The sequence below is a fragment of the Vigna unguiculata genome, chromosome 2, assembly GCF_004118075.2.
Source record: "Vigna unguiculata cultivar IT97K-499-35 chromosome 2, ASM411807v1, whole genome shotgun sequence".
Classification (NCBI taxonomy): domain Eukaryota; kingdom Viridiplantae; phylum Streptophyta; class Magnoliopsida; order Fabales; family Fabaceae; genus Vigna; species Vigna unguiculata.
This window is the reverse complement of record NC_040280.1, coordinates 30248574-30272896: the sequence shown is the minus strand read 5'-3', so window position 1 is coordinate 30272896 and position 24323 is coordinate 30248574. Positions and strand designations below refer to the sequence as shown.

Here is a 24323-nt window from a genome sequence, read left to right as displayed (position 1 = left end):
TGGAGGAAGAAAACATGAGGCTGCAAGTAGAAAACCCCCTCCTTGCCTCGTTATTATCCTTATCAATGTGTTGGGTCATAAATGGATTCAAGGAAGGAATGAAGTGTTATAAATAGCACAATTCAAAAATTATTTTTTATTTTCAGACTCTATAAATTAACAAAGTTAATTTTTTTATAAAAAAACTTTCAAATTATTTTTCTTTATTTTCAGATTGTGTAATTATAAAGATACTTCCAAATTACATAATTCCAATCCTTCTCTTATAAAGAATTATTTTTGAATTGTGAAATTCAGAAAAAAAAAATTCTGGAAAAGAAAAAATTCCGAACTGCACAATCTAAAAGTAAAATAAGTTTTCAAATTACACAATTCATTAGTTAAAAATATTTCCAAATTGTATAGTCCCACTTTTTAATAATAAAATGGAAATTTTCACATTTATGAGAGTGCTAAAAGGAAATATGAGGGTGCTCAAAGAAATCCCCAAAAGTTTATGCTCCACTCTATCACAGGCCTACAGGACTCTTAAAGAACTCAAAAATATAAATTTTTCTTCATGTCTATTATTTGTCAACTCTACTTATTTATTGGATATTTCGAATCCTTCGGATTTTTTCTATTTATTTTTCTCTATTATGTTTTCAAACGACATTTATATTGATACTATAAGTACTTTAAAAATCCTTTTAATATATTTTAAAATATTGACCATAAGTATTTATCCAAAGACATAACATAAGAATAATACAGAAAAACATAAGAGATAATTCAAATTCAGATACTTTCTACAATCCGCTTAGTCAATAAAGACATTTTATAGTTTTTACAAACTATTAAGTTTTTATTGATCTCTGTTAAATATTAGGAATATGTATAGCTTTTAGTAAGATAAGTTTGGTATATAAATATAGATTTAAAATTATTATAATGAAAATAAATCTGATATATATATAATCTTATTTTAAAAATGTAATTACATTAATTCTTTTATTGATATATAAAAGATTACAGTAATACTTTTTATATTACACACAAACCCGACAAGGATGACGTCAAAGTCGGAAATGGTGGACCTAAGTTTCAGCAACTCTGTCAAAGGTCGTTGACCAACTGATACATGTCCTGGACCCATGTCTCCAAATAAATTCGCCTATTCACAATTTTTTAATTTCTGCACTTTAACTCTAATTTTTAAATGTTTAGAAATGAAATAAATTTATTAGAAAATGTTACATAATAAAATAATCATATTATTTTTAAACACTCAAAAAATTTAAATTTTGATGTCAAAAATATTTGGTATTAAAATTTATTATTTTTACAATAATTTCGTGAGACATGTGTATAAATTTAAGAAGATAATTTATTAAATTATTTAATTTGTATGAACTATTTTATTGGCTAAAGCAGAATCACGCTCAGAGTAGTTGACATCATTGTCCACGAGTTCTTAACTTCATTGAAAGTTTTCACAAACAATGAGAAATGATACGAATTTTGCAACGTGTCAATCGCTCACATCCTCAACCATTCTTAAGTCGAGAACCAAATGTAAGAGAAAGTGCTCTGTTAGAAATCTCACACGTATTGTGTTGCGATAACACCAAAATATTAAATGTTAAATAATAGACTATTACTAATTATGACAAAATAATGAAAATATAATTATAATATACATAGTGTGGGTACTGTAGCGAGCGAGGATCAAGAATTTTCAACGGAACATGGCATAGGATATCATATTCGGTATCACGTTGACATATGGTTTCTTCCCACTAAACTTGGATTTAGAAATTTGGCCACCAAATTTTTAAAATTAGTTATTATATTTCTATTTTTATTATAGATTTTATTTCAATATTTAAAAAAAAAGTAAAAGTTCATAGCAGTGGCGTGACTTTGAATCATGCTTCTCGTCGTTTAGCTTCATGCGTCCGTCCAACCAACAAACTCTTTGACTTGCAGAGATGAGAAAGAGACAGATCTTGATATTATTATATGACAACATGTTTATTTTAGAAGTGTAGAAAATATATTTTTAATATTTATATGTACTAATTTGTACATAAATTTACAACTGTTGTTTATTCATATTTGAAAACATATTATCCAGAAAAATAAATTTAATAAATGTAAACAAATATTTAAAAGGCTTGTGACATAAATGGCATTTTACTTGGGACTGAATCTTACACTTTTTTGTGTGAATCTTGGTTATAAAAGCAGAAGGTAGAGTAGTAAAATGAGACCATATAGGAGTTTGATTGAGACTTTAGAATTTGAGGTGAGGCATTGAGGTAGATTCTGGAATTCAAACTTGAAAGTACCTATTCTGTCATGCATAGTTACTAACTGCTCCCAATACGATCACACATGCTACTAAAAAAGTGTATTCAATGTTCCAGTACAAAAAAAAAAAAATATATATATATATATATATATATATATATATATATATATATATAGTCTTCTTATGGTGTGCGAGATTCCTATGCATATTAATGTGATTAAGGTATTTGATTAAATATAGAAGTGAACAGTGAAAATTATATAAGTACTCTTATAAAATATATACTAATATATAATCCAATACTCTCATTTTATATATAAATTTCATAGTTGTGTTTCGTTTAATTATATTTTAAATTTTGAAATTATCATATGCGTACACAATTTTTTTTCTTTTATAGAACTGACACACAGTTCATACAGTTTTATTTTATGAAAAATACCATATGAGTATACAATTATTTTCTTTTCTAGAATTGGTGCACAACTTGTTTTCTTTGCTAGAACGTGGTTTTGTTTCATAGAAAATAATAAATACAAACCATATAATAATTATTATAAGTAATGTTTAAATTTATTTTCTTTATATAAAGTTATTGTGAAATAAATAAACAGTCAATATCAAGATACATTAATCATTAATTTTGGTTAAACTTTAAGTATGTTTATCTAGTTTGACAAGAATCATTTATATATGATCAAAAATTGATTGTTGAATTAAATAATTTTGTTTTAAAGTAAGTGAATGATGAAAATTATTTGTTTGAAGTTGATGTGAATATTTCAATGTAAATGAAAACTTTGTATAACATCATACTAATATCTTAAAGATCTTGGTAAAAAATTTATTAAATTAACTTTCTAAACTTTTTATATTATTTAACTGTTTAATTTGTATAAAAAAATCAATATCTAGATCATCGTTTTAACTACACTAACTAGTATAAAATTTTATTATATCTAGATTATGGTTTTAACTACACTAACTATTATAAAATTTTGTTTTCTTATATAAATATATGGTGAAATAAATATATAGTTAGGATTGGGAAGTCATTAAATCTAATTATATTAGAGTTTTATTGTTTTGAATTAATCAAAAATTTAGTAGTTTTTTTTTTTCATTTGATTAAGTTCATGTTTTATGATATTAAAAGCAAAATATCGATTACAAGTAATATTTAAATAATTTAACTTCTCAATATAAATTTAACATGAATCAGTAAATAATTAATAACACGATACATAAATAAATTGGTTATGACTTAGTAAATCTTTATATATATATATATATATATATATATATATATATATATTATTTATTTAAATAAAGAGGAGTATTGTTATATTTTGTGTTCTTCCTTCTTATTTTGCTTTTTAAGTAACATTTTTAAAAATCAATTATACTAATCTTACATTCTAAGACCATTTTTTTTTAATTTACACCTTTTCTTAATTTCAAATATAACTATTTTTTAAAACTTTATTATATTTTATTATAAAAAACTATTTATAATAAAATTGTAACATTTGATTTTACTTCATATTTTATATATATATATATATAAAGTAATACTTAAATTTATTTTTTTGATAAAGTTATTGTAAACTAAATAAATAGTGGGTAACATTATTAAACAAACATTAAATTTGGTTATATCTAACATTTTATTGTAATGAATTATAAAAATTATGTTTTTATTATTTTAAGAGATCATTAATTTAAATGTATATGATCAAAAATGAATCATATGTCTTATTATACTGTTAGTAACGCATGGACTACACAATTTGGTTTCATAAAAAATACCAAGTGGGTACACAGTTTTTTCTTTTCTAGAATTGGTAGACAGTTCGCACATATTTGTTTCATGAAAAATATCATATGTGTGCACAGTTTTTTCTTTTCTAAAACTGGTACACATTTTTTTTTTCTAGAACGTGGTTTTGTTTCATAAAAAAGTAATGGATACAGACCATATAATAATTACTATAAGAACTGTTTAAATTTATTTTCTTTATATAAAGTTATTGTGAAATAAATAAACTGTCAGTATCATGATACATAAATCATTAATTTTGGTTATATCTGACATTTTATTGATATGAATTAATAAAAGGTTAAACTTTAGGTATGTTTATATAGTTTGACCAGGATCATCCATCTAAGACCAAAAATTGATTGCTCAATTAGACGATTTTTTTTTAAAGTAAATGAATGATGAAAATTATTTGTTTGAGGTTAATGTGAATATTAATAATATTTAAACATTAAAGAAAATGTTTTAAGGCAAATGAAAACTTTGTATAATATTATACTAATATCTTGTTATATTTAAATATAGAGGAGTATTGTTATATCTTTTGTATTTTTTTTTTCTTATTTTGCTCTTTTAAGTAACATTTTTTTTGAAATCAATTATACTAATCTTACATTCTAAGTGCCATTATGTTTTAAATTTATACGTTTTTTTCAAATATAACTACTTTTTAAAATTTTATTATAAAAAACTATTTATAATAAAATTGTACGATTAGATTATACATTCATGATATATATATATATATATATATATATATATATATATATATATATATATATATATATATATATATATATTAAGTAATACTTAAATTTATTTTTTATAGTTATTTTAAACTAAATAAATAGTGAGTAACATTATTAAAAAAACATTAATTTTCGTTATTTCAAACATTTTATTTTAATGAATTAAAAATGTATGTTTTAATTATGTTATGAGATTATTAATTTAAATGTATATGATCAAAAATTAGTTGTTTAACTTGACGGATTTATTTGAATAAGTGAAGGATGGACCATATGTCATATTATACTGACATTAATGGATGGACCACACAATTTTCTTTCATAAAAAATATTAAATGGGTACACATTTTTATTTCTTTTGTAGAACTGGCACACATTTCACAGAGTTTTGTTTCATAAAAAATACCAAATTGTTACACAGTTTTTTTTTTCTTTTTTTTTAGATTTGGTACACAGTTTTTTTTCTTTTCTAGAAGGTGGTTTTGTTTCATAGGAAGTAATTGTTGCATACCACATAATAATAATTATAAGTAATTTTTATATTTATTTTCTTTATATAAAGTTATTATGAAAAAATAAACAATTAGTATCATAATATATAAATCATTAATTTTGATTACATCTGACATTTTATTGATATGAATTAATAAAAGGTTAAACTTTAGGTATGTTTATATAATTTGACCAGAATCATTCATCTAAATATGATTAAAAATTGATTGCTGAATTAGACAGTTTTGTTTTAAATTAAACGAATGATGAAAATTATTTGTTTGAAGTTGATGTGAATATTAATAATATTTAAATACTAAAGAAAATATTTTAAGGCAAATGAAAACTTTGTATAATATCATACTAATATCTTGTTATATTTATATGAATATGAGTATTGTTATATTTGTATTCTTTTTTATTTTTCTCTTTAAGTAACATTTTCTTAAAATCAATTATACTAATTATACATTCTAAGTCCCATTTTTTTAAAAATTTATACTTTTTCTTTTCAAATATAACTATTTTTTAAAATTTTATTATATCATATTATTTATAATAAAATCCTAACATTTGATTATACTATTGTATGTACATCGTCTCTCTTTCTCTCTCTCTCTCTCTATATATATATATATATATATATATATATATATATATATATATATATATATATATATATATATATTTTAAGTAATACTAAAATTTATTTTTTGATAAAGTTATTGTAAATTAAATAAATAGTGGATAACATTATTAAAAAAATATAATTTTTTTTATATCTAACATTTTATTGTAATTAAATAAAAAATTTATGTTTTTATTATTTTATGATATCATTAATTTAAGGGTTAAATATGTTTTTGGTCCTTTAACTTTTAGTAAATTTTGGAATTAGTCCATTTTGAAACTTTGGACCAATTTAGTCCTTGATCTTTCGAAATACGTGGATTTAGTCCTTTTAATCAAATTTTGGTTGGTTTATTGGATGTTTCGTACGCATTTCAGGATTGTATTTGAGTTGTTTATACTGTTTGACACATTTTTGCTTTAATGTTAAGTCTCAAATACTATTATGAAACGCGCTTGAAATGTCAAATAAACTTAACAAAATTTGATTAAAAGGACTAAATCCACGCATTTCAAAAGATGGAGGACTAAATTGGTCCAAAGTTTCAAAATGGACTAATTCCAAAATTCACTGAAAGTGAAGGGACCAAAAACATATTTAACCCTTAATTTAAATCTATATGATCAGAAATTAGTTGTTTAGTTTAACGGTTTTACTTGATTAAGTGAAGGATGGACCATATCACCTATTATACTCGTAATAAAGCGTGATCACACATTTTTGTTTCATGAAAAATTTCATATGTGTGCAGAGAGTTTTTTTATTTTTTAGAACTGGCACACAGTTCACACATATTTGTTTCATTACAAATACTAGATTGAGTACACAATTTTTTTTTTTCTAAAACTGGTACACAGTTTTCTTTTTTTAGAACATGATTTTGTTTCATAAGAAGTAATGGATACAGACTATATAATAATTTTCATAAGTAATATTTAAATTTATTTTCTTTATATAAAGCTATTGTGAAGAAAATAAACCGTAAGTATCATGATACATAAATCACTAATTTTGGTTATATCTAGCATTTTATTAATATGAATTAATGAAAGGATACACTTTAGGTATGTATATTTCGTTTGACTGGATCATTCATCAATTAGACAGTTTTGTTTTAAAGTAAGGGAACCTGAATATTATTTGTTTGAAGTTGATGTGAATATTATTAATATTTAAATACTAGGGAAAATATTTTATTGTAAATAAAAAATTTGTATAACATCGAAAATATATATATATATATATATATATATATATATATATATATATATATATATATAGAGAGAGAGAGAGAGAGGAGGATTGTTATATTTTGTGTTCTTCTTTTTTATTTTTCTCTTTTAAGTAACATTTTTTAAAATCAATTATACTAATTTTACATTCTAAGTCCCATTTTTTTTTTATATTTTTACTTTTTTTTCAAGTATAAATATTTTTTTAAAATTTATTATATTTTATTATAAAAAACTATTTATAATAAAATTGTAACATTTGATTATACTTCATATATATATATATTTTATTTTTTAATAAAGTCATACTTAAATTTATCTTTTTTCATAAAATTGTTGTAAACTAAATAAATAGTGGACAATATTATTAAAATTAAGCTTAAATTTTGTTATATCTGACATTCTATTATAATGAATTAAAAAAATGTATGTTTTTATTATTTTATGAGATCATTAATTTAAATGTATATGATTATAAATTAAGTGTTTAATTGGACGGTTTTATTTGAGTAAGTAAAGGATTAACTATACGTCTTATTCTATTGAGAGTAACGAATGGATCATGCAATTTTGTATCATGAAAAATATTAGATGGGTATACAGTTTTATTCTTTCCTAAACTAAAAGGCACACAATTCATGCATTTTTGTTCCATGAAAAATATCAAATAACTACACAGTTTTTTTTTTTTTCTAGGACTGGTAAACATTTTTTTTCTTTTTTAAAACTGGTACGCAACTGATATACTGCTTTTTTTTTTCTTTTCTGGACCACAGTTTTGTTTCATAAAAAGTAATACATACAGACCATACAATAATTATTATGAGTAATGTTTAAATTAATTTTATTTATATAAAGTTATTGCGAAATAAATAATGAATTAATGAAATGTTTAACTTTAAGTATGTTTATCAGGTCTGAGGAGGATCGCTCATTTAAATATAACAAAAAAATAATTGTTGAATTGGACGGTTTTGTTTAAAGTAACTGAAGGATGAATGCTGTTTTGTTTTCTTTGAAGGAAGGGATAAACTGGACAGTTTTGTTTCATGAAAAAATAACGGATGACTCACAGGGTTTTCTTTCTTGATAAGTATCTGATGGAGCACACAGTTTTGTTTTGTGAAAAGTAACATATTAATTACACATTTTTATCTCATGAAAAGTATCATATCAGATGAATCATGCAATTTTGTTTAATGATAAGTGACCAATGGACCACAAATTTTTTTTTTTCATGAAAAATAGCCAATAAAACACATAACCTTTGTATCTTCAAGACTAGAACAACTCACAATATCCTTTTCACAATATCCTTTGGTGAATAAATGTTTGTTTTTCAAGTAAAAAAAAAAACTTGTGAGATTATTTTCATAAGAACTTTTATCACCTAAAAGATAAAAAAATCAAAATAAAATTGATCTTAATGATTCATCATCTCCTCATTTTATAAAAGATTGAGAGAATTCAAAATTTTAACCTAAACTTAAAAAAATACTTAAATACTTATAAAGCACAAATAAACCTAATGTAACAAAAAAAAATGTAATTGACTTTTGTTGAATCACTTCCTCAAGTATATCATTTGTTTGAAAAAAAACCTTTAAAATCTTCTTATCACTTCTGATTGTTATAAAATAATAAAATGTTTAAATTTCAATATATTTTTCCAATTTTATTTTTATGGAAATAAATATGTAAGAACGCTTATTTAAAAATTAATAAGATATGATATATAATATATGTATTAAAAAATTTACAATAATTTTAAAAAATATGGTTTATGTTTAACTCATGTAAGTTTCTTATATGAAAAAAAAAATGGTAATATAATAAATAAATAATAAAAAAATTTGAAATGTATTAATTTTTTTATTGGTAAAGTTATCTAATGTATTATATTTTTAACCTCTTTTTATTTGATTTAATTTAAACTTTTACTCCAGGCCAATTGTTCTTTTTTTTTCTTTCCATATTTTTGAAAACGACCTAAATCCCAACTACAAAATTATAACTTTATTATGAAAAACTGGAGAAAAGTGAAACTCTTGGTTGATGTAAAACTATTTTAGGAATTTAGACAATATGCGTGTTACTTATGATGTTATATTACTTAATTTTTTTCGGATTTTAAAAAGTCAACATTTACTAAGTTATTATATGAAGTTTTAAAAATGCCTTTTGTTTTTCTTCTTTTTCTTTATACAATATTGCACACTTTATTCTGCTCTGACACTTCTAAAAAATGTCAAAGGACAAATACCTGTTTTAAAATAAAGTTTCATACTGTCTTCTTAAACCGCGTATGTCCGCTGAATAAAACAGAAAATATTGTTATCATCCAAAAATTTAAAAAAAAATTATACTTATTTATTTTAATCGGTGCAAGATATAAACTGAGAAATGATACTCATGAATTAAGAAAATAAAAATGTAAAAAATTATACAATACAGTTCATGTATTTTGATGGTGTGGTATTGTAAAACTTTATGTAGATGATAAATAATTAAATGTGTAATTAATATTTAGAATTAAATTTAATGAAAGTATAATTAATAACAGAAAAAACAATAAATATGAGATAAAAGTATTAATTAAGGGTGAGCTGTGCAAGAGGCGTTTGAAGAAAGAAAAATAGAAAAACAAAACTGGAAGGAGAAGAGAGATGCCAGCTCACATAACCGTCAAACTCGGACAGGGCACAGAAGACAACAAATATTTTGATTTGAAAAAAAAAAAAACCGCAAAAATGATATAATATTATATATTATAATAAGTAATAATTTGATTATTTAAGTGGGTGTATTATTTTGGTGTCTGTAAGTAAGAGAGTGAGAGTAGTTTCTTTTGTTTTTCCCTTTTCTCTACTTTGTTTTGTTTTGGGTTGCTGCTTCTGACCTTACTTGTTCTTTCTCTCTTCCTTTTGAATTTATTTTATTGTGTGGAGAGAAGGTGAATTTGTAGAGTGAGTGTTGAAGTTGGGTGGGGGAACTCAAATGTGATGGGAAGCAATGGACTCTGCAATCTCTTTTCTTGTTTCAAAGGCGCTTCAAACCATGGCCATGGCCATGCTCATGGGAACGGCCATGGCCATAACCAGAACCAGTTGGTTTTTGCGGAGACAGAGCCATTGGACGAAACCCTAGGCCACTCTTTCTGCTATGTCAGATCCTCTGCGCGCTTTCTCTCTCCCTCTCATTCCGATCGCATCCTCTCGCCCTCCAACTCTCTCCGCTACTCTCCTTCTCATCGCTCCGATTTCCCCGAAACCGCATTCAAGGCCATTTCCGGCGCTTCAGTCAGCGCCAACAGCTCGGTGCCCAAAGCCGTGCTCCAGTCCGAGGATGACGACACCACCGTCAATGGCTTCATAGGAACAGCGTCCTTCAGCGCTCTCCCTCTGCAGCCCGCGCCGAGAGGGGGAGAAACTGCGGCCTCGGAGAGGGAGCGGAAAGCGTTCTTTCTCTCGGGGCCAATTGAGAGCGGCGCGCTCTCGGGACCCCTCGACGACGCCGTTTCGAGTTCTGGGCCAGTGCCCTTCTCTGCCCCGCTCGGGAGTGGAGTGTACGTGAAGAAGAAGCGGAAGAAGAGCATTGCCGGGCTGCGAAAAGCCTTCCAGCGGAGTCTCTCGGAGAAGAAGCGGCCTTGGGTGGTGCCGGTGGGGCGGAAGGGGAAGACGGAAGCGACGAGCGAGACGGAGAACGAGAGCAATGTGCAGTGGGCGCTGGGAAAAGCGGGGGAGGATCGTGTGCATGTCGTTGTATCGGAAGAACAGGGCTGGTTGTTCGTAGGGATATACGACGGTTTCAATGGCCCTGACGCGCCGGAGTTTCTCATGGGTAATCTTTACCGTGCCCTTCACAAAGAGCTCCAGGGTTTGTTTTGGGAACTTGAAGAACCGCAGTCGCAGGTGCAGGGAACTAACCCTGCACCTGAGGTGGAGAATAATGACGCTGAACCCCAGAATGAGGTGGCGGTGGAAGAAGACTCCAATTCTCTCCGAGGATCGGTTAAGAGAGTGACGTTTCAAGCGGAGGGGACTGAAAGTAGGAGGAGAAGGCTGTGGGAGTTTCTGGCTGAGGAGGATGATGCGGAGAACGGGCTCGATCTTTCCGGGTCTGATAGGTTTGCGTTTTCGGTTGATGATGCGCTCAGTGCTAGCAAAGAGGCTTCGGGAGGTAGTAGACGGTGGTTGATTTTGTCTAAGTTGAAGCATGGGTTATCGAGGCATAAAGAGGGTCATGGGAGGAGATTTTTGCCGTGGAACTTGGGCGTGGGGGAGGAGAAGGAGAAGGTTGAGGTGGAAAATCCAACGACGGCAGAGGAGCAGGGGGAGAAGGGTCACGGTGGGAGGAAGCGAAAAGTGGGGCCTGTGGATCATGAGTTGGTTTTGGGAGCGTTGTCTAGGGCGCTTGAGATAACTGAGCTTGCTTATTTGGATATGACGGATAAGCTGATTGATACCAATCCGGAGCTTGCTCTGATGGGGTCGTGTCTGTTGGCTGTGTTGATGAGGGATGAGGATGTTTATGTTATGAACGTGGGGGATAGCCGCGCCATTGTGGCACATTATGAGTGTGGGGAGGTTCACGCTACTAGTAAGGAAACGGGAAGTGGTGGAGGCACTGGGTCAAGCGGGGAGTGCATAGTGGAGGAGTCTTCGGCTCCGGACGAACGTGGTGTCGTGTTGGGGAATGAGGGTCCTGCTAGGGAACGGAGGTTGGTTGCATTGCAGCTGTCCACTGATCACAGCACCAGCATTGAAGAGGCAAGTTTGTAATTGGGCCACACTCCTTGTTTTCATTCAGACTGTCACATTGCAATACTTGTCTTGTTTTTGTCTATACTTATTCATCCTTCGTCTGATGATATATTGCTAATGATAAGGCTTCAGTGTCCTTCAACTGTTCTGTATTTCCTTTGGTCCTTTGGTAGCTTTCTGCAATATCATACTCTATTCATATATTGCTAATGATGCTGCGTTTTCCCTTTAGGTTTTACTACTCCTCTCCTCGTGTGATGTGTGTTCTTGTATGTTTGTGTCTGCTTGTCTTATCATATCCCAAAGACCAGGGATGAGATTGTGTCTTGAAAATTTGATCCAAATTCAGCATTCTGTTTTTTATAATGTGGCATGTTGTTTTTCACTTTGTAGCTTTCATTGATGAGTCATGTGATTGTTATACTGAATTTAGATTTTTTTCTTTGTGCTTATTTGCGGTGTCCTTAATTATAGAAGTTCTGCCACTATTAGTTTCATTTCCTTTTCCTTCAATCATGTTCTGATCAATTCACATATTGCATGTCTGAAATTTGAAGCTTATGTTTTTGCAGGAAGTTATTAGAATTAAGAATGAGCATCCTGATGATAGCCATTGTATCGTGAATGATAGAGTGAAAGGCCGTCTTAAGGTTACTAGAGCTTTTGGTGCTGGATTTTTGAAACAGGTCTGGTGCCTCTTAATATTTAAATACTTTCTTGTACTAATGTTTCATTCTTGTGTACTTTTGACTGTCAGATATGAGAAGATTAGTGACTTTGATATCCACTATTATGCAATAGGAGCATTGATTGCCATTTTTAGGCACTGTATAATCTATTTTACAACGTATTCGGTCTCTATAAAAAATTTTCTTTGCATAGAACAGGTTAGGACGTAAGTGTCAACAAGAAAAGCTTACACGAAGTTTAAATTATTTTGAATAACCTGCAGAAAATTGTTTTTAATTTTGGACTTGGAGAACTAGTGCATAACTTTTATGTGTATTCTGTTTTTGTGATGGTGTTTCGATGTGTGGTTGGGTCATCCTAGCTTTAAGACTTGGTCTTAGGGTAAACCAAACTTCCTACGCTGGCTATGGACATTTCATTTCATGCTACCTGACTTTTTTTTAGTGCCTACGGCACTGCTGCACATGCCCATTCTCATTCACACAAAATGGAAATCCTGCTTGTTCATCATCCCTCTTGTTCAAGGAAGCAATTCTTAGATTTCTTAAATATTGTAAGAAAATGTATGCTGACTTGATAATTTCCGTGTTTCTGCAGCCAAAGTGGAATGATGTGGTGCTAGAAATGTTTCGTAATGAATATATTGGCACTGCTCCATATATATCATGCTGCCCTTCATTACGTCACCATAGATTATGCTCTAGAGATCAGTTCTTGATCCTCTCATCTGATGGTTTGTATCAATACCTAAGCAATCAAGAAGTTGTTTCTCAGGTCGAGAGCTTCATGGAAAAGTTTCCGGATGGAGATCCTGCCCAGCATTTAATAGAGGAGCTGCTCCTACGTGCTGCCAAGAAGGCTGGTAAAAAGATCTTCTTCTCACATGAATCTTTCTTATATCTTTGCATATGCTCATGTGAACATGTTAAATTTGTCTTATGACAGAAATAGAGGAAATGACAATTAATTTATAAATTTGAATTGATACTTCATTTATATAATTAGTAAAAGTATTTGTCTTCTCCCAATGTTTGTTCAAAAATAGTCAAACATTAAAACTTCTTGGTTAAAGTGTAACTTTGGTCCCCTTTTAATTTGTACTGTCATTTTGGCTGGTTCCCTTTTTTCTCCCGTGATTTTAGTCAAGATTTGCAATTTTGGTTTATTTCTAAATTGTGCACACGTGTTTTTTTTTCTTTTATTTTGGTTTAATTGAATCTTAGATCTAACATTTATTTAATGTAATGTACAGAAATAATTGAATTGATTAAAATTAAAATTAAAATCCAAAATAAAAAACGGTTCAAAAGTGAAAATTGGATCAAAATTATGATTTTTGTCAAAATGTAGGAACTAAAATTGCTGAAGATCTCGAGGACCAATATGACATATCAAGAATTAACAACCAACTAAAATAGCAATTTAGTCAAACTTTTTTATTGGTTGACTCGGTGACCTATACTTATACTATTTTTATGGCCAAAACCAGTCATTACATATGTGATGTGACTCTTCCTTTTGACATTGAGGATATATTTATTTTAACTGGATTTTGCCTGAAGAACAAAGTAATGGACATTTTATGTTGTTTACACAAAAGTTGCAGTGTATATATTTTGGAAACTTGAATGAAATGTATCCCCCTTATATCTCGAGCATGTGATTTAATATATGGTTCTCTTTTGTCTTTAACTGCTGTTTTGCCTCGTATTTTTGAGCCATTTTTATTTTTGAAAATTTTGTTCCAATAATGTTTTGTCTTAGTAGTAGTATTGTGTTATTCATTGGGTGCTGCTATAATAGTATGCTTAATATCTTGACTTTCTGGGATACTGCTTTACTTGTTTGTGAGCACTGGGCACCTACCTTACAGTTTTTTATTCTTTAGAAGTTATCTGACTTTACATATTCACATTTTTTTATATCTATATTATCCCTCTTATGGACGGATCCTAGAGGGTTGTCTTTTCTATGTGCATAGGATTGGTTGGTTCTAGTGTTCAGTTTATATTTTACAACCGCAGCCTATGGTGGGGGTTAAGTTGGCTAACACAAGAAGATATGATATGATAGAAAAAGAAAATTATTCATGCAATATTGGAATTAAGTTTTTGCTTAAATGATTGGACTTGTGAACCACTGCTTATAGATTTAGAGTGGTGATTTGAAACTGAATGGTTGCAGGAATGGATTTCCATGAGTTGCTGGATATCCCTCAAGGAGACCGGAGGAAGTATCATGATGATGTGACTGTTATGGTGATATCACTTGAAGGAAGAATCTGGAAATCATCAGGGAAGTATCCGTGAGACCTTGCTCAACTCAAAATCGACCCATTTTTCGATGTTCATTCTGGTCTTGCAACATAAGTTGTGAATAGAAGAACCGTACATGTCAATGGCAAGAAGGTATTCAGAATTGGGAGATGCGAAATGCAATTGAAATGAGCTTAGGAATGGACATTGTGGAGCGGTTTTGGGAAGTCTCTTTAGGAGAAAGAAGCATGTAAAGCCTTTTTAAACTGTTTTCTTTTTTGTTCCGTCATCGTAGTCTATTTCTTTTCCCATCTATTGTCCAGGTTTATAGAGATGAAAAATGATAGAAATTTTTAGTAGCGAAGGCCCTTTCCATTCTTTCTTCTTTTTGCTCTTTTTCTTTCTCTGGTTCGAGCCAAGAGATGTGGGTGTATATTGGTGGGGATACAAATGTACTGACTGAGCTTAGAGCAGTCATTAGTCAGAGAAGAAAATATGTAAGTGAAGGTGGATTTCAACCATTGCGGATTAACATGATTCTGAATTACAGCCTCAATCTAATCATTGCATTTAAGTTGTAGAATCAAATATTCCCTGCCCAAAACTAATATCCTGTTTGGTTTTGAGGATAGGATTAAAGAAGAAAGAAATAAAATTTAATTTTTAATTTATGAAAAAAATCAAATGAAGGTATTTTAAAAAGTTGTATAATTTTATTGACTTGATAGAAATTAAAGAGAGATACAAAGAGAAATAGAAATAGAAATAAAACAGTGAGTTTCAATCAGTAACGCCAGAGTTTTGTTTGAATGTTTAGTATACTCATCTTTTTGGGTTAAAGAATATGAATTTTCCAGGAACGTGTCACAGTGCCATTTACCACAATGCAACGGATTCAAAGTATGTAGGTAACCTAACCTTAATAATTAAATGAAAGTTTAAATGTATTACTAATAACAAAGGTTTTTAATTTCAATTTTTTAACAAAATAATTTTGGTGTCAAAAAGTTTAATTTTATTTGTACTCTTTAAAACACTGATATTTAAAGTCAATTAAAAATGCAAGGTATCAATCAAGAAGGTATATAAAAACGTTTTATAACAAACCAAGGGCAGGAAAAACCAATAAAATGCTAGCACATTTTCTTAGTAATGGATAATTGATCCATCTCATATTGGGTGTGTATAGCTTTTACCTGCAATATTTGCCAGACCCTCATACATGACATGTTTTGACCCAGTAATATGGCTTCATTTATGGGAATCGCATATATATACTTGCAAATGTTAATTCTTAAAAGAAAATTCTCTGGGTATAATATAACCGTCATTGTGTATGTGCTGATAACCACAAACTTAACTTCAAGCCAAATTGTTAGATTTAGTTAACGCTATGTATGAACTCCATGTAATTTTTGGATAAGAGTTGTTAGAACCAAAATGGCTTTGCAGAAGTGATTATTTCGATTTTGTTGTTTGAAGCGGGAAAATTGTGTTTGAAACAGCACATCACTTGCCAAACCAGAGGCCATCACAACAAACCATGAATACATAAGTCTATTTACATCTTAGGATTTGAGTAAAGGAGAAATGACAGCAACATACTCTACTAAGATTCTTCTTTTGACACACCTATTAAGTGAATTTTACATGAATCCTATTAAATACCAGATCTCACTCATGTGGTGGTCTAATGTTCAAACTAAGGAGACTCATTGGAATTTTAACTCAATAAAATGTGCTGAAACACAAAATAAGTGTCAAAAGAATATATCACCAACATTCTATGTGACCTGAATGCGAAACCCTGGCCATGGATTGCTAGCTGAATGCACTATAACAGCAATACAAAGTATTGGATGGATGAATCAGATTCAAAGTCCAAACTCTGAATTTCACCGATAATCTCATGGTTCTCAATAAATTTCAGCTAATTAGAGAAGTTTTACTTTGAGTACTCCATGTAGTAAAATACCATAAGGATTGTAATTCCTACAAACAAATACATTTTCCCTAAAAAGCATCAAGCACCAATTATTTCACTCATCAGCTACATCAAGCACCAATGTTGTCGAAGAAATGAATTCTGATGAAAAGAATTTCATTTAGATTTGAATTTGTCATTTCATCGGATAGCTTAAGATGTTTACATTTAATTAGAAGATGGATCCAACAAATTTTTAATATGACTTCGTACTCTGTCTCTAATGGAAGAAGAAGGAAACTTATCTATGACCTCTCCTCCAAAGGCAAAAATTAGAACTCTTCTAGCAGTGTTTTGGTCGATGCCGCGTGCCTGAAAATACAGAAGCTGACTTTCTTCCAGATCACTTATTGCAGCGCCATGGGAGCACTTCACATCATCCGCAACAATTTGGAGATTTGGTTTAACATTCACAGTCGCACGAGGTTCAAGCAGAAGACTTCTTGTTAACTGACCTGCATCAGTCTGCTGAGCATACCTGCACCAAAATATTGAAAACACATGCCTCTGCTTTATCTACCACGATCAATGCATGGAACCAACTTTTTTCAGTTTCAGAAACCATTTTGTAAAACAATTTCACACTATTTACTAATCAATTTCTCATCTAAAACTGGGAGATACTTTCTCGTTTCTTTTTCCATTGTAGAAATCAACCAGAACCTTAGTCTCTCATTAGATTATACGGAGTGCATTTCATTCACATATTGCAGCACAAGTGTATATACATATACCTATACCTATACATATACATATACATATACATATACATATACATATACATATACATATACATATACATATACATATACATATACATATACATATACATATACATACCTGTTAACCTTAACGTTTCCGTCAAAAACTGCCTGTCCCTGTGAATGAGCAACAATGCACTTGTGAAGTTGTCGAGAATAGCCTCGTGGATGGTCCAATACAAGAGTACTATGCAGGTCCTGCGTTTGATCACCAACAGACAAGTGCAGAGAGGATAACTCGGTGACAGTATCAGGACCCAGTTGCTGAATACGAAGATTGTGCCTCCCCAGTTTTCCTCCGGCGCTTACCTCTGTAAGTTCATAAGCACTAGACGATTCCTGCAAGAAAACAATTGACACAGAAGCCAGAATCTCACAACCCGATCTAGCAAAGTATATAAAGGCAACGGCTTGAGGAATGGAAGGTTGTGACCTGGCGAACGGAGGTCCATTTGATGTGAGCGGCGCGGAGAGACTGTGTCTGGATGTAAGAGTGAGAAAGCTTGGCACCTTCTCCGATGACCGCCTCAAAAGCAGCGTTGCTCCAGTACCGGTCGTTGTCGTTCCCCGGCGCGGAGGAGAAGTCTTCAGTTATGTGGGCACGTGCGCCTTTCTCGAGCACGACGAGGACCCTGGGATTGGAAAGGTACATGGTGTCGGAAGGGTGGGGGGTGGGGGGCTGCGGCGGAGTGTAGTGGAAGTGGATGGGGTCTTGTAGGTGGCAGTTCTCCGGGACGTAGACGAGGGTTAAATCGGGAGCGGCGATTCCGTTGATGGACCAGAAGAGGTCGGCGTCGGGGAAGGTGTGGGGGAGGAATTGGGAGACTTTGTGGAGGAGGGGGGAGGAGGAGAGGGCGGAGAGGGGGCCGACGTAGACGGCGGGAGGGAGGTGGGAAGTGAGGATTTTGACGGCGGAGGGATGGGAGAGGGGGAGGATGCGGGATTGACGGATGAAGGTGAGGTCGGTGAAGCGGAAGGGCTCGTCCCGGCGGGAAGGCCATGCGGTGGAGAGGAGCGATTGGGAGGCGACGTTTCGGAGGTTGTGGAGAGGAAGAGGGGTGGAGGGTGTGGAGGGGATGCTCTCTTCAAGGGTTTCGGCCAGTTCCAGAACGTAGGGGTCTGAGGTGAAGGCCCTGGTAAGGGCTTTGGGTCTCACCAATTTCTTCTGAGAAATCCATGATGATGAAGAAGAAGAAGATGAAAAAGGGATCAAAGAACTCATTGCCGCCGGAGAGAATCCTACACCGTTCATCGTTTCTTCCTCTTACTATCCTCTGCTGAAGCTTTCAACTCAGATAGATACTAACTACAAACTATATATATATTTTTTACCTTATGAATCAACCAGTATATTTCGAAGTAACTCACTCCACCCAACTTCATTTTTCAACTCATGATGGATAATAATAGATAGAAGAAAATTTTTAACATTTGTTAAATATTTTTAATTTAACGTGGAATTGATGAACTTTTTCGTGGATTTGAAGCTGAGAAGTGAAAAATGAGAAGGGAGATTTCAATTTTCAAGCATAGGGAAGAAAACAAAAGGTGAAAAGGATGCAAAAATACACCAACCTTTGTATAATCAAATGATAGGAGCATTGTTAGTGTTATTTGTGTGATTCACTTATGATAATAACCTGAATTAAATTTAACCATACAACTGAGAAGTATTTTGTTTATAGGATGAGAAGACATCTTCAATTTTCTTTTCTAGAAAACTCAAGAGAAATAAATAAAAAAAACTAGAAAAAAAACTAGAATTAAAGGAGAGAAACCTATGATAGCCCAAAATAACTCATGGCACACCTGAAAAATAAATTATAACTCCTCTGATTAAAATAATTAGGAATTTTTTTAAATCTTGTTTTCTTTCATCTTATTCATGTCCTTTTAAATAAGTAAATATCCATATTAAAATCAGATAATATCTAAATATTTAACTACTAAATTATTAAAGTTGAATATATATATATATATATATATATATATATATATATATATATATATATATATATATATATATATATATATCATTGCTACACACATGAACCAGACCTAGTCTGTCCTAGAAAATCAGTTTTAATAATAAACAATATTTATATACTCAAAAAGTAAAATAAGATGTATTTATGAGATAAAAAAAAACCAAGTAATGTGTAGTTCACTTGCAACATGTAGAAATTAAAAGCTAAACAATTTTGGTTGTATGGATTGGATGCTTAAGTTGAAAAGAGAGATGCGTAAAAACTAAAGAAGAAGTGAATTTAATTAGACTGTTAACATTTTTAGAATCATTAAAAGGTTTTCAATAATCACCGAATGCATTACCTTTATGACCTGAAATATATCATCTTCCTGAGAAATATTCGTGTGTATATATATATATATGAGAAGTTTAAAACATACTAAAATATATTATTATTTATATTAATATTCATCATCATCATCATCGTCATCATTGATCAAACAACAGATTATCGAAATCCGTAAAATAATTAATGCATCATGAAAGGGGTCTCTCTAATTCTCAGTTAGTCCACACCATGAGATGGTAAATGGTTCTGAAACACGTCGATTCGAGGTTCATCACAAGTCACAACAAACTCATCACCAGGAATGAACTCTTTGAAGCATGCGAGTCTCCCCAGTTCCTCAACTTCCTCAATCACAAGATCCAGTTTTGCAACTGTTTCCACAAGCAAAGATGCAAAGGCAGCAAAAGGAAGAGCCTCAGAGAACTCAAGGCTAGTGATTGCAATTTTACTCAGTTGGGGCCTCAGAGATTTTCGTTCTGATTCCTTTGTCTGTTCAGTGGTAACCCTTTTGTTCTTCCACTCCAGCAATGCCGAAGAGTCCGTTTTAACACTTGAAAGTGAGGTCTTTCCATGTCCAACTTGTTCAGCAGCTATTTTGAACATGTTGCTCGCTTGGTTGTGCCTGTGTTTCGGGCCCAAGAAGAGACGAGGTTGAGATTTTATGGCAGTGTTCAGATCCTGCAGGGCCTCGTGCAGATGATCAGAGAGTATTTCTGGAGAACAATGGCGCCGATTCCTTATGCTGTTCGAAAGTTCTATCAGTACTTTCGATACCTCTGCTGCAAGTCGAATGCAAGGGTCCTTGAACATGGCTCTCACCGATCGTGGTGTCTGAAAACATTTTCAAATGCAAAATTTCAATTGTCTTTTTCAATAAGAGATTTAGAATATAATATAATGTTGATTGAACTTTTTATCAAATGCACCTGAATTTCTGTTCTCAAACAGCCATGCAGGGCCACCACAGTATAACCAAATTGACGCAGAACAGCTCCAACTTTCACATATTGCTGCCATGGAAATCTGTGACAGTACCTAGAGTGCCTTGGCTCCCAACTTGCATGCAGTGCCTGCACAATTCAAAAAAGAACTGAGTGATTCTCTGCATTCAAAGAAAATGAATGTGTTTGAATGAACTGATTTTAATACATGACTCACTCACTGTCTTACCAGTGTTTCATCAATGGATTTTGAATCCAAAACAGCCTTATAACCTTTGTATATTGGATCCTCAGACAATTTTATATCTCCAGATCCTTCTAGCTCTCCATAGAAGTATTCATTCACACAAGCTGCAACGTTTTAATTACCTTCAATGTGTTAATTTCACGAGAAATGAATGGTAAAGAAAATACGTATCACTAACTTTTACCTTTGATTTGATCATATAGCTGAGTAAACTTTTTACTATATGATAAGAAGTAAAATAGAGAACTAAAACTGGTATGTATATGATTTCAAGAATCTCTATATAGCAGGTTATTAACTGTTTTTTCACACATTCAAACATACTTAATCAGAGTAATAATCTTAAACTATGAAACAGAAGATGTGTGCAGATACAGTAAAAATGATCAAATCCAGATACTATTTCTCTTAAGTCTGATGAGTAGTATTAGAAATTTGTGTACCTTCTATAGATTTGGCAAGGCCTTCAAGCTTGTAAACAGTGGAATTATGGAGGTCTTCTCCAGACCAATTTGGAAATACCAGTAGACTCATGAGAAGGCAAACAGCACAGCCTATGGCAATGGTGTATACACGCTCATGTGCAATCTTCAACACATTATCAACCCGGTAACTTGACACAGCAATAAGGTTGAAAGTCAAGAGAAATATAACTATACCATAGTCATAATTCTTCTTGATATACGGAATAAACCTGATATAAGTAGCTAGAGCTCCTGCAATAACAGTATTAACTTTTAGTCATCATCACAGGCTCATTTTATGCTAATGATCATTTTTCTCACTCCATTAAAAAAACCCAAGAATGAAGTGAATTAACCAGAATGTTAACACTGGTAGAATCATTAAAATAACCCTTTTGATCAGGAACATCAATTTCAAGTTCTATGCACCTATAAGAAAAACTGCAGCTCCGATGATGATAGCTTGAGAGGCTCTGGCACATGCATTTGCAATATACCCAACAATAAATGCCAATAATCCTGCTAACAGTGTTCCCAATCCTCTGTTGAGTCCTTTGCACAAAGTTGCCCCTGGAACCAGACAAAGATGTTAAGGTCATCCAAAACATTTCATGCAGCAAGCAAGGGCCTTTTATTGTACATAAGAAAGTACCAAGTAATGAGAGTAGTTAATTTTGGTCACAAAAATCTGATATTTAAGAGAATTACTTGCCTGCTGTGAATTCCAACACAACCACCACAGTCATGACAGCCCAAATAGCACTCTGTCCAATGGTCTTGTAAAATGGCTCCAACAAGTACAACAGAGAAACCAGAGTGAGGGACAAGCCAACTTTGAATGCATGGATCAACCTTCTTGGATCTTCACGCCCCACCCTCCATGTAGTTTGCCATGCCTTAGTGGGAATTCTCGTTACCCTCTCACCAAAAACATGCACACGTTTCTTCCAGTTACCATTCATTATGCAACTATCATTTTCAACCATTTGCATTTCCTGGCCAGCATAAACTTTGGGAACCATTATCAAGTTATAGCGTGAGACGACACTATAGTAGAGACCGTGACAACGTAGAAATGCAACAAGTTTGGCTTCTGAGGAGGTGTTTCATATTGCAGTAGCCATAACACAAGAAATAGTTTTATAAAAGGGAAAAAGAACTGATATTTTTGTCATTTTGTGGGTTAATGGGGAGTCTAGATGCATGAAAGAGAAACCCCAAGTTTGTCCATGAAGCAAGTGTGAACTTTATAAGGAGGGTGAAAGGTGGAAGCTGGCAATGTCATTTCTACCTTCACGTGTAATCCATTAAAGTGGCAATGCTTTAAACTGAGTATCTCTCTCAAGTCTTAAAAAGTTGAAAAAGAGAAGAGAACTCCAATTACACAGGTACTATTTTTTGTGGTGACTGGTTCCCTGTTACCTTGATGATTATATTTTTATGGTGGTCAATATTGTGAGGGAACATGTAAGCCATTAAAATTCGGCAGAGAATGCTTCGAATTTTCTCCACCACAACATGTAAATTATATGTAGAAATACTTGAATTTGATGCTGAATATGGTGAAGGTGACAAGTTGCACCGACCAAGTTACGTACATAAAAGTACTATGCAGAAATTAAGTGCCGGTGCAATATTTGTTTGCAAATCCCAGTTTAAACTGTCTGCTTCTTCTGGTTGACCTAACTCTAACTCATTGAGGTTGTAACTGAGTCACATTTGCAAAGCAAGAAGCTGCTAGTGCATGTAATTCTTCATTGAATCATTTAACATCACGTAGTTAGATGTTGTTAATTTGAAATCAGAACTCAGGTATAGATTGATCAAGAATCTAAGCACGTTACAGATCTTGAATTACCTAATAATTTTTGGTTGATAGTTTAATTTCATTGGCATTAAAGAGTGCTGCTGCCAGCTGCAATATGGCACTGTGCAAATGATAGAGTGATTGTGGCATTCAAAGGTGTTGTTGACTCCTTGAGCTTCACGGGAATGCAACCAATAATAGCCATAACATGGTATGAATATATTTGATATTTAAGGTAGCTTTTTTGAATGTAAATGTAGTCCTCAAACAGCTGGGGTAACTTGATTTTGTTTCTTTTTCTTTTGTTTTGTTATATTAGTAAGCGGTTCTCTCGTGCATTTCCAACTTCTTCATGACTCCATCCGTTGGAAGCTTGAGATTTCAACATCTGCCTCCATAAACCAATTGCCATCTGTATTCTTCAATTTTCTCCAACATGTTAGGAGAGGGATAGGTCCGATTCTTTCATTTTGGTGTGGAAATTTTTTTTATCCAAAATGAGATCATCCTTGCGTACTATTACATAAGTCAACAAAAGTTTAAGCCTCACACAAACCTATCTCGTTTATATTGTCAGGCCTTGTATAAGAATAAAAACTCAAACTCTTTGTTTTGAAAAAAATGTTAAAAATAACTGAGTGTAAATCTATATTTCATGAATTTGATAAAATTAAATATCATATAAAAAGAAGAAAAAATAGATTAGTAACGGTATAGAATACATTTGACTTAATTATCCTATAATCAAACATTTCCGATTCATTTAATTTTTAAACCTCTTAAACGTTTAAGTAAAACATCAAATTCCATTAGTTTGTACTATTTTGTTTTAGGCTTATCAACCAGTTTTAGGCTTATTAACCACAAATATGCCATT

The 24323-nt window shown here is 31.7% G+C and overlaps 3 protein-coding genes across 3 annotated transcripts; 1 reads left to right on the top strand and 2 right to left on the bottom strand.

Moving 5' to 3' along the window:
• The first annotated feature begins 10051 nt into the window (after positions 1 to 10051).
• LOC114174702 (protein phosphatase 2C 29-like) lies at positions 10052 to 15480 on the top strand. The gene is made up of 4 exons (XM_028059529.1): positions 10052 to 11985; positions 12552 to 12665; positions 13267 to 13531; positions 14854 to 15480. Exons 1-4 carry the CDS (start codon positions 10219 to 10221, stop codon positions 14976 to 14978), a joined length of 2271 nt encoding a protein of 756 aa, XP_027915330.1. The 5' UTR covers positions 10052 to 10218; the 3' UTR covers positions 14979 to 15480.
• Positions 15481 to 16888: 1408 nt separating this feature from the next.
• On the bottom strand, positions 16889 to 18980 carry LOC114174209 (protein ABCI7, chloroplastic). Its single transcript, XM_028058998.1, has 3 exons — positions 18103 to 18980; positions 17749 to 18008; positions 16889 to 17386 (listed from the first exon to the last, which is right to left on the bottom strand). Exons 1-3 carry the CDS (start codon positions 18919 to 18921, stop codon positions 17077 to 17079), a joined length of 1389 nt encoding a protein of 462 aa, XP_027914799.1. The 5' UTR covers positions 18922 to 18980; the 3' UTR covers positions 16889 to 17076.
• Positions 18981 to 20112: 1132 nt separating this feature from the next.
• LOC114173215 (aluminum-activated malate transporter 12-like) lies at positions 20113 to 22849 on the bottom strand. The gene is made up of 6 exons (XM_028057475.1): positions 22352 to 22849; positions 22069 to 22209; positions 21619 to 21891; positions 21158 to 21279; positions 20914 to 21057; positions 20113 to 20818 (listed from the first exon to the last, which is right to left on the bottom strand). The coding sequence occupies exons 1-6, from the start codon at positions 22659 to 22661 to the stop codon at positions 20204 to 20206; spliced, it is 1605 nt and encodes a 534-aa protein (XP_027913276.1). The 5' UTR covers positions 22662 to 22849; the 3' UTR covers positions 20113 to 20203.
• Between the last annotated feature and the right edge of the window lie 1474 nt (positions 22850 to 24323).